Here is a 15,048-nt window from a genome sequence, read left to right as displayed (position 1 = left end):
GCCATTAGAGAATATTTAAATACTTCAAACATTGAAATTTATTAAGCTTTTTTTTATGTTAAGAATATGATTTCGAGACGGTGTGAGATACAGCCGTATTTGAAGCGAACATTAACCAGGGTCGGTAGCAATTGGCATCTAATGTAAAATGCAACGATCATAGTGTTTTATTGACTTTCAAAGCGTTTCCCTCGTCCTTTATCGGTCAAATTTAATATTCGCTGAAACTACGGTTGATGTTATATTTCGTTGACGAAAATATTAAACATGAAATTGTGTTTAAATAAAATACTTTCATATAATTAAACAGCCCAGCGAAACTCTTTAAGAAAAAAGCGTTTCACTCGATCGTATGAAACGTGCAGTCATTGATAGATTGACAGAAGACGGCTAAAACAGAGATAGCTGATATCCACAACGTTTTAAGCAACTGTTTGCTTTCAAACTTAGCCAGATAACACTTCGTCATCAATCCCCATACTGTAATTAAAACTATTTCTGTAAATAAAACTTATGTCAAATCACTGCACGTTTCATGCTAAAGTAAATTTAAATTTTACTCATATTACGTATTAAGAGGTAAACTACCTCTTAATACGTAATATTTACATCTTTTTTTAAATGTCAATATCCCTCAGAATTTTGTGTTTCCAAACCTATCTATCTCGCCTATATATCTCGTGATATAATTCCTAATAATTTTGTAGAGTCTTACCACATAGTAGGGATGGATACTTACGTATGTTTTACTATTAAAATTACGAATACTTAATCCAGCAGATTTTTTTAAAGCCGACAATTTCAAAATGAGGGAGCGATAGAAGTATGCGCGACGCCAGGAGCTGTCTAACTAATAGTGGTTTATGAATTTACAGCTTGCTAATTAGTTAATAAATTAATGAACATAAGATCGGGCTTACTGCTTACTTTTCGGATACGGAAACCTGAAAAGGGATCCAATATTTCGCTTCACTTATTATTAATTATAATTTACTTAGTATTGTTTAGGTAAAGTTAAACAATTATTAAGATTATGAAAATACTAATAAAATATATTGTACAATACCTTCTATGCGACTTACGATGACTTGAGTAAAAATTTATTAAATATTTTTGAGTAACATTTTCTTCAAAATGAGAAATACATCTTATAAAGATATATATATATATATATTTTAATTCTCAGCACTAAAATAATCAATAACTGATTCATATTCTGTAGAAGTTATAATGAATATTAAATCTATTATTTCGTTAATTACATTTGTGAAATCTCTTATAACACACAGCAATTATTCACATCCATTCGAAATTAAGATATCCATTTACGTGCTATTAAAGATTACCATAATAACTGAATAGTTAACAGTATAACGTGAATATCGCTTGTGTAGTGAATAAATAATACATAAGAAATAATAATTTACTAAGCCAAAATATTTCACAACGAAGTTATTTAAAAAAACATTTTAAGTTTGAAATGAAAAATGTTTTGGTGAGTATGAGTTATATCAATTCTTTTATTTGTTGCTTTGTAGAAAATGCTATTAACTTTTGGATTTACTTTCTATTTTGCTATTCATAAGATGTTTACTATTTCCTACAGTGCATGCAGAATTTGTATTTATTTTTATGACTTTCCAATGTAACATCCCAAAGAAGCGGTGTTTCTGTTATCAATTGTATAAAATATGTTTTTTTGTTCCACTCCATCAGAGACAAACTGAATAGAATTATCGAACTTACTCGATATTCTTACGAACGAAACTTCGAATGATACATCTTCATTCAGTGAACTCTTATACATTATACGTTAATTTCCCTCCGCTGGCAAAAATGGCATCCTTAGAAATATATCAAATGCCCCATGATCCCTAAAAAGCAACGAAGTTCATGAAGAACTAAATTTAAAACAATGAAGGAAGGATCGGATGGGAGTCAAACAATATTCTTCAAATTACAAAGAATGCCTAGCAATTCATTCAAACCTATTGGCAGTGGAGTTACTAACTTTAAAGCATCTAAAGAGACTCAAGCAAAATAGCATTGTCGAATTTAACTCAAAGTAAAGGGAAGATAGATCGATGGACCACTGTTCCCACAAAATTTTTGATGTCCAACACATCTGCTCATAGTTTGGGACTGATTGCAGATATAAAAAAAAATCCCTCCCCGCAGACGAACGCGAGTGATGTTATCCATTTGTCGCAGTAAACTTTTTAAGATGTGTTGTTTGCTTTTGCTATGCCCCTAATCGGTTTATAAAACATGTTATTGTGTTAACAAACACGAAAACCCGGCGCAGCGGACCCGGCTTAAGGTCGGCAACGCTCTTGTGATTTCTCTGGGGTTACAAAAGAGTTTTGACCGTATGCTCGTTTGTCCTCCTTTTCCATAAAAATCACCCTTTCTTCAGGAAAACACTTAAGGACTCACAAAAAACTCAATTAGTTCAGCTTATAGAAATAACTTCGTACAAAATTTGAACCTTCTAGTTAGAACAATTTTCAAGATGTACTTTAAAATTTCAATTTAATAAAATGCTTGAATTAATCGTTATTATTATATATATTGTGATTGTTTATAAATGTTTTAGCGCTAATAATATATCTGCAACCACGGGCAGAGCTCCAGAAATATTTTCAGCTGCCTTAAACTTCTTCGCTGCTTCCCAATGCCTTCTTTCAGAGAGATTTCAGCCTGACATTATAAAAGGTAAGAATTTGTAGAACTAATCCAAATATTTGTTCAAATTTAGTAATATATCATTCAAATAAGATTTGAAAACAAAATTTTATTAACAACGCGGGACTCGAACCTACGACCTCTCGCGTTCCGTGCGAGCGCTCTCCCAACTGAGCTAACCGTTCGAGTGACGTATCGTCATAAAATCTTGTATGCTTGGTCAACTTTCAGTTTGTGGCTTCATCTACAGGATCTACTTTACAGTTACAGATAACCTAGTCAATCCCAATATTTCCACATTAGGAAATCGACTTGAGACGTCGCTCTTGCAAATCTAAACTATTTGTTGTTTTTAAAGTGATAACCCTCATATATAATATATCATTACTCATAATTATTCTATTTAATATTTACTTATTCAAATAATATAAACTAGAGTTAGAAGTATATTTTTATTGGCACAAATTAATATACTATATTGACAAAAATCTTACAAATTATTCTGTTGCTATAGATCGAGAAACATTCGATTTTATTATTATTGGTGCTGGGTCTGCTGGAAGCGTTGTAGCTAATCGACTAAGCGAAGTCAATCATTGGAACATACTTCTTCTTGAAGCGGGGCCAGATCCACCAATAGAATCGTTGGTATGTAATGATTTATTTATATCGAGTAATGACCAATTATTTATTTAAAAATTAAGTTGACAAAAGTAAAGACACACCTCAGAGAGAAACAGCCAAATAGTGTAAGAGTGGATCTATTGACATAAAAATACTTCCAATAAGAAAATTCTCAATTATCTTTTGGAAAAACATCGATCACTTTACTGAATTTGAGATGGTTAGGATAGTGGGTAATATGGGTAATTATTTGGAAATAATGATGTGCATTTTATATTTCAGATACCCCGCTTTGATTCTTCACTATATGGCAGTTATTATGACTGGAAATACCTTATGAAACGGGGAGATGATTCAAGCCTTGGATTTATTGGTGAGAGAGTGCCATGGCCACGCGGGAAAATGCTCGGCGGTAGTAGCTCGATTAATGGAATGGTTTATATGAGAGGAAAATCTGGTGATTACCAACGTTGGGTAGATGCTGGAAACCCAAGTTGGACGCCACAAAACACATTATTCTACTTCAACAAAGCGGAAAACTTTCAAGATAGAGAATTACTGAAAAATCCGTATATAAGTTATTATTACGGCCATGACGGTCCTCTCATTATTGATACATTTAATAGTTCCTTTAGTGATATAACAGAGCCTGTACTAGATTCTTGGGATAGAATTGGTTTCGAGAAAGTAGATGATTTGAATACAGCACCAATACCGAACAATTTGGGAGTAGCAGGCGTATTTAGAGCGACAGCAGCAAATGGTCAGAGACAAAGTACTTATGAAGCTTATATAAAGCCTGCACGGCATAGAAAAAATTTAAAAATTATAATTAATGCCTTTGCTACGAAACTATTGATAGATAGCGATTTACGAGCATACGGTGTCGAAGTTAACGTAAGCGATAAAATAATAAACATTTATGCATCACGTGAAGTTATTCTTAGTGCTGGATCTATAAATACTCCTCAATTACTCATGTTATCTGGACTAGGACCACAAGAACACCTTGAAGAAATTGGTATTGAAACAAAATTAAACTTACCTGGAGTAGGGAAAAATTTACAAGATCACATATATGTCCCCATTCCAATTTTTGGGGATGAACCTGGACCCGAAGATAAAGGAAAAATGTATTTCGATGCAACCAGATATCTTTATGATAGATCTGGTTATTTGGGAGAAGTCAGTTTTACAGATATTATAGCTTTCTTTTCTCGCTCTCCAAATGCTCTTTATCCAGAGTTTCAAAGTCATTTTACATTGTATTTTCAAAATTCAACTGAACTTAAAAGTCTTTTTAAAGCTTATAAGGAGTCGGCGCAAAAATCTCTTCTTGAATCTAACAAAAACAAAGCACTCTATCTATTTTCGTTTCACCTCCTTCATCCATATTCAAAAGGATCAATTTACTTAAATAGTAGTGATCCTTACGATTATCCAGTAATCGATGGTAATTTCTTTAGCGATCGCAGAGATTTAGAATCAAGTATTGAGGGTATACGTTTGCTCACTCGTATACTTGAAACACCATATTTCAGATCTATAAACGCGTTTTTGCAACGGATGCAGCTGCAAGAATGCGATGAATTACAATTCGAAAGCAATGATTATTGGAGATGTATACTAGTTAACCTATCTAGCACTCTATTTCATCCAATAGGAACCGCAAAAATGGGTCCTGACCCAGAAAATTCAGTTGTTGATAATTATTTAAGGGTACACGGTGTTCGTAATTTACGTGTGATAGATGCTAGTGTAATGCCTGATTCTCCAAGTGGAAACACGAATGGTCCAACCATAATGATAGGAGAAATGGGATCCGATATGATTAAATCTCATTACAGTATACTTTTATAAATAATTTGTGTCAGCAAATTTTACTTTCTATTTACTGGTAATAAAAATTCAGCCGCTGAATTTATTGTAGTTTTTCAACGTCGTCTTTAATTTATTCGTTAAAAATTTGAATATTTTTCAGAAATTTGAAATGTATACAGATCAATTTTCTAGGTTTTTATATTTTAAAGCAAGTAAAAACTGAAAGAGAAGAGTGGAGCCTCCTGGCATAAGTGTTGTTTATATATTTTTTATGAAAATAAAGGATGAGACCAGCAGGACGTCTAGCTGATAGAATTGATACTCCTAACCATTACAATGGAGTGCCGCTCAGGATTCTTAAGTAAACGCAAAAATGCCGGCGGCACTACAATTGCGCTCGTCACCTTGAGACATTAGATATTAAGTCTCAATTGCCCAGTTATTTTACTTGCTACGGCGCCCTTCAACCGACCGCGACCGTTGTCAAAAAACGGTCAAATTTCCAAGCATGTTTCGGAACATCTATTTATATTTATTAATTATTATTTATAATATTCGCTTGATTTGCTGATCGAGTAAAATTGATGACAAATGCGTTATAAGTCGCCTAAACACATCAAAAGCAATAAATTTTATTGTAACAAGAGCCCGTTGAATTTGGCGTCGGTAATGCGCGGCGGCTTAAGACGGGCATGAGCGCCACGCGCTTTGTGGCAGCTTTGCACCTCAAGGGATATTAGAAAGAGTATCTAATTACAAGCATTGAAATTATATCTATTTAATGTAACGATTATCTTCGATTTGGTTTGAAACGAATGATAAATAAATATTGTAAATACCTTTTTGTTAGTGCGTAAATGGAAGATGTTTTAGTTAAAATAAATGTGTATTTAATTCTGTGTAACCAAACCGCAATCATTTAAGCTGATGTAACTGCGGGTATCACTTAAGGATAGTCCTGTTATCTTAATAGGCTCAGGATCCCGGCCGTGGTAGATTTGACTACTAGTTTAGACTACACATAGTTCCTCCCACAGACAAACATTATTACAATTCTTTTTATTTTTCAAAATTGAAGACTTCAGAATTATTTTAATTGACATCAATTAAACACTTCCATTGCATCGGATTTACTTAGCACTCTCAGAGAGAGAAAAGTCTTTTGCTGGTATTATTTTATGCGTTTTTTTAAATCAAAACAATTTCTCCAATCAAAATCGTTTTATTCATAAAACAACACATATTTATTGAATCTAAATAAAAATGTGTAGAAATTTTCTTTTATCGCAATTTCTTGGATTATTAGTTTTACAGGTATGATATGTTATTAAATATAATATCGGAATTACTAATATGTCACCATCAGAGGTATCATAACCGCGTTTGCGGCCTTTGAGGATAGTATACGCGATTTTTTTAAGGTACCCATGTCGTATCGCCCCGGAAACTCCACACAAGGAAGCTCATTCCACAGCTTGGTTGTATTAATTATAATTTACTTAGTATTGTTAAAGTAAAGTTAAACAATTATTAAGATTATGAAAATACTAATAAAATATATTGTACAATACCTTCTATGCGACTTACGATGACTTGAGTAAAAATTTATTAAATATTTTTGAGTAACATTTTCTTCAAAATGAGAAATACATCTTATAAAGATATACATATAGATATATTTTAATTCTCAGCACTAAAATAATCAATAACTGATTCATATTCTGTAGAAGTTATAATGAATATTAAATCTATTATTTCGTTAATTACATTTGTGAAATCTCTTATAACACACAGCAATTATTCACATCCATTCGAAATTAAGATATCCATTTACGTGCTATTAAAGATTACCATAATAACTGAATAGTTAACAGTATAACGTGAATATCGCTTGTGTAGTGAATAAATAATACATAAGAAATAATAATTTACTAAGCCAAAATATTTCACAACGAAGTTATTTAAAAAAACATTTTAAGTTTGAAATGAAAAATGTTTTGGTGAGTATGAGTTATATCAATTCTATTATTTGTTGCTTTGTAGAAAATGCTATTAACTTTTGGATTTACTTTCTATTTTGCTATTCATAAGTGCAGTATTTATATTTCCTACAGTGCATGCAGAATTTGTATTTATTTTTATGACTTTCCAATGTAACATCCCAAAGAAGCGGTGTTTCTGTTATCAATTGTATAAAATATGTTTTTTTGTTCCACTCCATCAGAGACAAACTGAATAGAATTATCGAACTTACTCGATATTCTTACGAACGAAACTTCGAATGATACATCTTCATTCAGTGAACTCTTATACATTATACGTTAATTTCCCTCCGCTGGCAAAAATGGCATCCTTAGAAATATATCAAATGCCCCATGATCCCTAAAAAGCAACGAAGTTCATGAAGAACTAAATTTAAAACAATGAAGGAAGGATCGGATGGGAGTCAAACAATATTCTTCAAATTACAAAGAATGCCTAGCAATTCATTCAAACCTATTGGCAGTGGAGTTACTAACGCATCGAAAGAGACTCAAGCAAAATAGCATTGTCGAATTTAACTCAAAGTAAAGGGAAGATAGATCGATGGACCACTGTTCCCACAAAATTTTTGATGTCCAACACATCTGCTCATAGTTTGGGACTGATTGCAGATATAAAAAAAAATCCCTCCCCGCAGACGAACGCGAGTGATGTTATCCATTTGTCGCAGTAAACTTTTTAAGATGTGTTGTTTGCTTTTGCTATGCCCCTAATCGGTTTATAAAACATGTTATTGTGTTAACAAACACGAAAACCCGGCGCAGCGGACCCGGCTTAAGGTCGGCAACGCTCTTGTGATTTCTCTGGGGTTACAAAAGAGTTTTGACCGTATGCTCGTTTGTCCTCCTTTTCCATAAAAATCACCCTTTCTTCAGGAAAACACTTAAGGACTCACAAAAAACTCAATTAGTTCAGCTTATAGAAATAACTTCGTACAAAATTTGAACCTTCTAGTTAGAACAATTTTCAAGATGTACTTTAAAATTTTAATTTAATAAAATGCTTGAATTAATCGTTATTATTATATATATTGTGATTGTTTATAAATGTTTTAGCGCTAATAATATATCTGCAACCACGGGCAGAGCTCCAGAAATATTTTCAGCTGCCTTAAACTTCTTCGCTGCTTCCCAATGCCTTCTTTCAGAGAGATTTCAGCCTGACATTATAAAAGGTAAGAATTTGTAGAACTAATCCAAATATTTGTTCAAATTTAGTAATATATCATTCAAATAAGATTTGAAAACAAAATTTTATTAACAACGCGGGACTCGAACCTACGACCTCTCGCGTTCCGTGCGAGCGCTCTCCCAACTGAGCTAACCGTTCGAGTGACGTATCGTCATAAAATCTTGTATGCTTGGTCAACTTTCAGTTTGTGGCTTCATCTACAGGATCTACTTTACAGTTACAGATAACCTAGTCAATCCCAATATTTCCACATTAGGAAATCGACTTGAGACGTCGCTCTTGCAAATCTAAACTATTTGTTGTTTTTAAAGTGATAACCCTCATATATAATATATCATTACTCATAATTATTCTATTTAATATTTACTTATTCAAATAATATAAACTAGAGTTAGAAGTATATTTTTATTGGCACAAATTAATATACTATATTGACAAAAATCTTACAAATTATTCTGTTGCTATAGATCGAGAAACATTCGATTTTATTATTATTGGTGCTGGGTCTGCTGGAAGCGTTGTAGCTAATCGACTAAGCGAAGTCAATCATTGGAACATACTTCTTCTTGAAGCGGGGCCAGATCCACCAATAGAATCGTTGGTATGTAATGATTTATTTATATCGAGTAATGACCAATTATTTATTTAAAAATTAAGTTGACAAAAGTAAAGACACACCTCAGAGAGAAACAGCCAAATAGTGTAAGAGTGGATCTATTGACATAAAAATACTTCCAATAAGAAAATTCTCAATTATCTTTTGGAAAAACATCGATCACTTTACTGAATTTGAGATGGTTAGGATAGTGGGTAATATGGGTAATTATTTGGAAATAATGATGTGCATTTTATATTTCAGATACCCCGCTTTGATTCTTCACTATATGGCAGTTATTATGACTGGAAATACCTTATGAAACGGGGAGATGATTCAAGCCTTGGATTTATTGGTGAGAGAGTGCCATGGCCACGCGGGAAAATGCTCGGCGGTAGTAGCTCGATTAATGGAATGGTTTATATGAGAGGAAAATCTGGTGATTACCAACGTTGGGTAGATGCTGGAAACCCAAGTTGGACGCCACAAAACACATTATTCTACTTCAACAAAGCGGAAAACTTTCAAGATAGAGAATTACTGAAAAATCCGTATATAAGTTATTATTACGGCCATGACGGTCCTCTCATTATTGATACATTTAATAGTTCCTTTAGTGATATAACAGAGCCTGTACTAGATTCTTGGGATAGAATTGGTTTCGAGAAAGTAGATGATTTGAATACAGCACCAATACCGAACAATTTGGGAGTAGCAGGCGTATTTAGAGCGACAGCAGCAAATGGTCAGAGACAAAGTACTTATGAAGCTTATATAAAGCCTGCACGGCATAGAAAAAATTTAAAAATTATAATTAATGCCTTTGCTACGAAACTATTGATAGATAGCGATTTACGAGCATACGGTGTCGAAGTTAACGTAAGCGATAAAATAATAAACATTTATGCATCACGTGAAGTTATTCTTAGTGCTGGATCTATAAATACTCCTCAATTACTCATGTTATCTGGACTAGGACCACAAGAACACCTTGAAGAAATTGGTATTGAAACAAAATTAAACTTACCTGGAGTAGGGAAAAATTTACAAGATCACATATATGTCCCCATTCCAATTTTTGGGGATGAACCTGGACCGGAAGATAAAGGAAAAATGTATTTCGATGCAACCAGATATCTTTATGATAGATCTGGTTATTTGGGAGAAGTCAGTTTTACAGATATTATAGCTTTCTTTTCTCGCTCTCCAAATGCTCTTTATCCAGAGTTTCAAAGTCATTTTACATTGTATTTTCAAAATTCAACTGAACTTAAAAGTCTTTTTAAAGCTTATAAGGAGTCGGCGCAAAAATCTCTTCTTGAATCTAACAAAAACAAAGCACTCTATCTATTTTCGTTTCACCTCCTTCATCCATATTCAAAAGGATCAATTTACTTAAATAGTAGTGATCCTTACGATTATCCAGTAATCGATGGTAATTTCTTTAGCGATCGCAGAGATTTAGAATCAAGTATTGAGGGTATACGTTTGCTCACTCGTATACTTGAAACACCATATTTCAGATCTATAAACGCGTTTTTGCAACGGATGCAGCTGCAAGAATGCGATGAATTACAATTCGAAAGCAATGATTATTGGAGATGTATACTAGTTAACCTATCTAGCACTCTATTTCATCCAATAGGAACCGCAAAAATGGGTCCTGACCCAGAAAATTCAGTTGTTGATAATTATTTAAGGGTACACGGTGTTCGTAATTTACGTGTGATAGATGCTAGTGTAATGCCTGATTCTCCAAGTGGAAACACGAATGGTCCAACCATAATGATAGGAGAAATGGGATCCGATATGATTAAATCTCATTACAGTATACTTTTATAAATAATTTGTGTCAGCAAATTTTACTTTCTATTTACTGGTAATAAAAATTCAGCCGCTGAATTTATTGTAGTTTTTCAACGTCGTCTTTAATTTATTCGTTAAAAATTTGAATATTTTTCAGAAATTTGAAATGTATACAGATCAATTTTCTAGGTTTTTATATTTTAAAGCAAGTAAAAACTGAAAGAGAAGAGTGGAGCCTCCTGGCATAAGTGTTGTTTATATATTTTTTATGAAAATAAAGGATGAGACCAGCAGGACGTCTAGCTGATCTAGAATTGATACTCCTAACCATTACAATGGAGTGCCGCTCAGGATTCTTAAGTAAACGCAAAAATGCCGGCGGCACTACAATTGCGCTCGTCACCTTGAGACATTAGATATTAAGTCTCAATTGCCCAGTTATTTTACTTGCTACGGCGCCCTTCAACCGACCGCGACCGTTGTCAAAAAACGGTCAAATTTCCAAGCATGTTTCGGAACATCTATTTATATTTATTAATTATTATTTATAATATTCGCTTGATTCACTGATCGAGTAAAATTGATGACAAATGCGTTATAAGTCGCCTAAACACATCAAAAGCAATAAATTTTATTGTAACAAGAGCCCGTTGAATTTGGCGTCGGTAATGCGCGGCGGCTTAAGACGGGCATGAGCGCCACGCGCTTTGTGGCAGCTTTGCACCTCAAGGGATATTAGAAAGAGTATCTAATTACAAGCATTGAAATTATATCTATTTAATGTAACGATTATCTTCGATTTGGTTTGAAACGAATGATAAATAAATATTGTAAATACCTATTTGTTAGTGCGTAAATGGAAGATGTTTTAGTTAAAATAAATGTGTATTTAATTCTGTGTAACCAAACCGCAATCATTTAAGCTGATGTAACTGCGGGTATCACTTAAGGATAGTCCTGTTATCTTAATAGGCTCAGGATCCCGGCCGTGGTAGATTTGACTACTAGTTTAGACTACACATAGTTCCTCCCACAGACAAACATTATTACAATTCTTTTTATTTTTTAAAATTGAAGACTTCAGAATTATTTTAATTGACATCAATTAAATACTTCCATTGCATCGGATTTACTTAGCGCTCTCAGAGAGAGAAAAGTCTTTTGCTAGTATTATTTTATGCGTTTTTTTAAATCAAAACAATTTCTGCAATCAAAATCGTTTTATTCATAAAACAACACAAATTTATTGAATCTAAATAAAAATGTGTAGAAATTTTCTTTTATCGCAATTTCTTGGATTATTAGTTTTACAGGTATGATATGTTATTAAATATAATATCGGAATCACTAATATGTCACCATCAGAGGTATCATAACCGCGTTTGCGGCCTTTGAGGATAGTATACGCGATTTTTTTAAGGTACCCATGTCGTATCGCCCCGGAAACTCCACACAAGGAAGCTCATTCCACAGCTTGGTTGTATGTGGATAAAAGATCCATTTTTCAATGAGACATGATAATACAATTAACTCGTATACCATCACATATTATTATTTTTTTACAATTAGCCAGGGCTTCATATATTATAACTTTTTTTTGTAAAATTTTCTGAGTGTTATTATTTTCTTTTAAGCGCAGTCTTTCAGGGATATTTTGTATATTTATAATAATAAAAACTGTTTATTGACATTACAGTTTTGGATGTAATATATTAAGAATAAATTGATTCTTGATTTTGCTGACCGTGTGTATCAGATAGGTATCGCTACAAATAATGATGGCGTATCACAGAGTGTGTTTGGGGCTCAAGGGTTTTCACTGCTAGCGTAAGTTATTTAAATGTATTTTGATTCAAACCTATCTCTATCTAATTGTAAAAGTCTATTCAACTGTTTGTTTGACGTGAGTACCTTACAACTCACTACATATTACCTTCTTTTTCAATATGTAATAAATATTTTCGATAGTCTATGAATGTTCGATATCACTCTTCATTGATAAGGATGTCCTTTGTCATATAATCATCTTATTGTTTTAACGCTGAAAATTTGGGGAATCAAGGAAATGAAAAAACATTTAAAGATGTATTTATTGCTTTTCGAAGTATGCTCCGCGAAATTTGACACATTTTCCATACGATCACTTCCACACATCTTCAGATGATGAAAATCTCTGACCACGCAATTTATTCTTTATTTTAGGGAAAGTATACAAATCATTAGGGCTTAGGTCGGGGCGGTACGGCGGATGGTCTAATAATTCTATGTTTTCTTGCTCTAAAATCTCTTTTGTTCTGTGCGCGGTGTGAGAACTCGCATTGTCGTAATGGAGGATGACGCAGCGGTTGCAGTTCTCTTTACGGAGTTCCGAAACGACCTGTGGCAAAGAAATGCTAGCATACTATTCTGCATTAGCCGTTCTTTGTACCTTAAGAGGAATAGTCGCAACATGGCCGGTTTTGGAGACAAACGTGGCCACAATTTTTTTGCAACACTCCGTGAACGAACAATTTTTGTTGGCTTTAACTCATTTTCGACCACCCAAACTCGTGACTGATTTTTTGTTTCGGGTTCGTACGCATATATCCAGGATTTGTCACCTGATACGATGTTGTATACAGCATTTGAGGATCCTGCGTGGAATCTTTCGAGAGTTCTGACGCACCAAGTAACGCGAGCCGCTTCTTGCTATCGGGAAACCAACTTTTTTACACCTAATTGTTCATGCAAGATTATTTGTATTTGACTCATGCCAATGTTTAAAGTTTCCTGAATTTCGCAGTATGTCACATGTCGATCTTCCTCAATCAGCTTACGCACAGCATCAACGTTTTCTTTGGTGACTGCAGTTTTTGGACGACCTTGACGGGGATCATCACTGAGCTTGACACGTCCACGTTGAAATTCAGCAAACCAGCGATAAATTGTGATTTTGGATGGGGCTTCATTACCAAATGCAGAAATCGTCCGGTCAACACACTGTTTTTTGTTAAACCACTTCGAAAGTCATAATAAATCATCGCTCTAGAATTTTCTCGAGTCAATTCCATTTTCACAACGACTAAACAAGTCACGACCGAGACTTGTTGACAAGACCGAGAATCTTTTTTTAAATAAATAAATGTTATTCGATTTTTAAAACCAAGGAGTTTTCAATTAAAAAGATTTTAATATGACAGGAACAGTGGAAATATTCCATTCCCGATACTATTAGTGCAGCCTATGTATATAGGTAACATAAGCTGCATTAACTGTAAATGTCATTAAATTATTAAGTAAAATAAATGAAGTTGTGATAATTATTAGAACATTTCGTATAATATATTTAATTAATAATAATTATTCTCTACCACAAAATTAGTTCATTGAACCATGTGGTGGTAAAGGTGCGTACAGACTGGTGAAATGTAACATGAAATGTATCATTCTACCTTTCATTGCATGTTCGCTGCGTGCATGGAAGCATAGCGCGCTCATACCGCGCATTCACTACGAAGCCATTCAGCCGCGGACGTGACCCTTTCTGTTCGTTCGATAATTGCTGGTAATGCTGGTAGCCTCCGCGTAAAATGTTATTTTAAAAAAGACGTACAAACTATGAGAAATCGTAACACAGTGTGTTTAGCTATCATGATACTTTAATGATACATCGAATTCATTCATTGCATAATACATTTCATGTTATAGTTCACCTGTCTGGGCGCACCATAAGAATATTCAATTGATCTCCCAAACAAGGTCGGAATCACGTTTTCAGTTTTAGAACTCAAAATACAGTCCACATAATTCCAAGATACACTATTATTGTCATATTGCTGTTATCTTAACGACTGCATGATGTTTTATCTTAAAGCTTTTCTTAAAGTTCCTAATTTTAGACCTACCTCAAAAAAAGGAGTAGGTTATCAATTGGTGTGTAATTAGCACTTTTTTCTATACACAAAATTGTTACTTCCTGTCTTATTGTAAAAGACAGATGTGATCTATGAGTCAATGAAGAAGCACAGTGGTTTTTTGTTTATTCAAAAACTTATCAAGTACTAGCTGACCCGACAGACGTTGTTCTGTACATAATAAATAAAATAATGTTTGTATATGAATTTGTCAATAATATATCATACGAGGGGCACACTGAAATGATCGGGAATTAGAAAAACCACATGCACGGTATAGCTAAATTGTATTTTATTGTTATTCAAAGTATTCTCCGTTCAACTTAATGCACTTTTCCATTCGTGCAAACCAATCATTAAAACAGTAATTCCAGTCTGAAGTTGATATTG

General features: G+C 33.6%; 2 protein-coding genes across 3 annotated transcripts in view; one reads left to right on the top strand and one right to left on the bottom strand.

The window, feature by feature from the left end:
- The window catches only part of LOC126969424 (ecdysone oxidase-like), a 492,930-nt gene that overhangs the window by 44,010 nt on the left and 433,872 nt on the right, over nucleotides 1–15,048 (bottom strand). The window lies entirely within an intron of this gene.
- On the top strand, nucleotides 4,984–10,807 carry LOC126969334 (glucose dehydrogenase [FAD, quinone]-like). Its single transcript, XM_050814690.1, has 6 exons — nucleotides 4,984–5,028; nucleotides 5,291–5,342; nucleotides 8,832–8,965; nucleotides 9,224–9,510; nucleotides 9,844–10,074; nucleotides 10,483–10,807. The coding sequence occupies exons 1-6, from the start codon at nucleotides 4,984–4,986 to the stop codon at nucleotides 10,799–10,801; spliced, it is 1,068 nt and encodes a 355-aa protein (XP_050670647.1). The 3' UTR covers nucleotides 10,802–10,807.

The sequence above is a fragment of the Leptidea sinapis genome, chromosome 18 (assembly GCF_905404315.1).
Source record: "Leptidea sinapis chromosome 18, ilLepSina1.1, whole genome shotgun sequence".
Classification (NCBI taxonomy): Eukaryota; Metazoa; Arthropoda; class Insecta; order Lepidoptera; family Pieridae; genus Leptidea; species Leptidea sinapis.
This window is presented reverse-complemented; position numbering and strand designations above follow the sequence as displayed.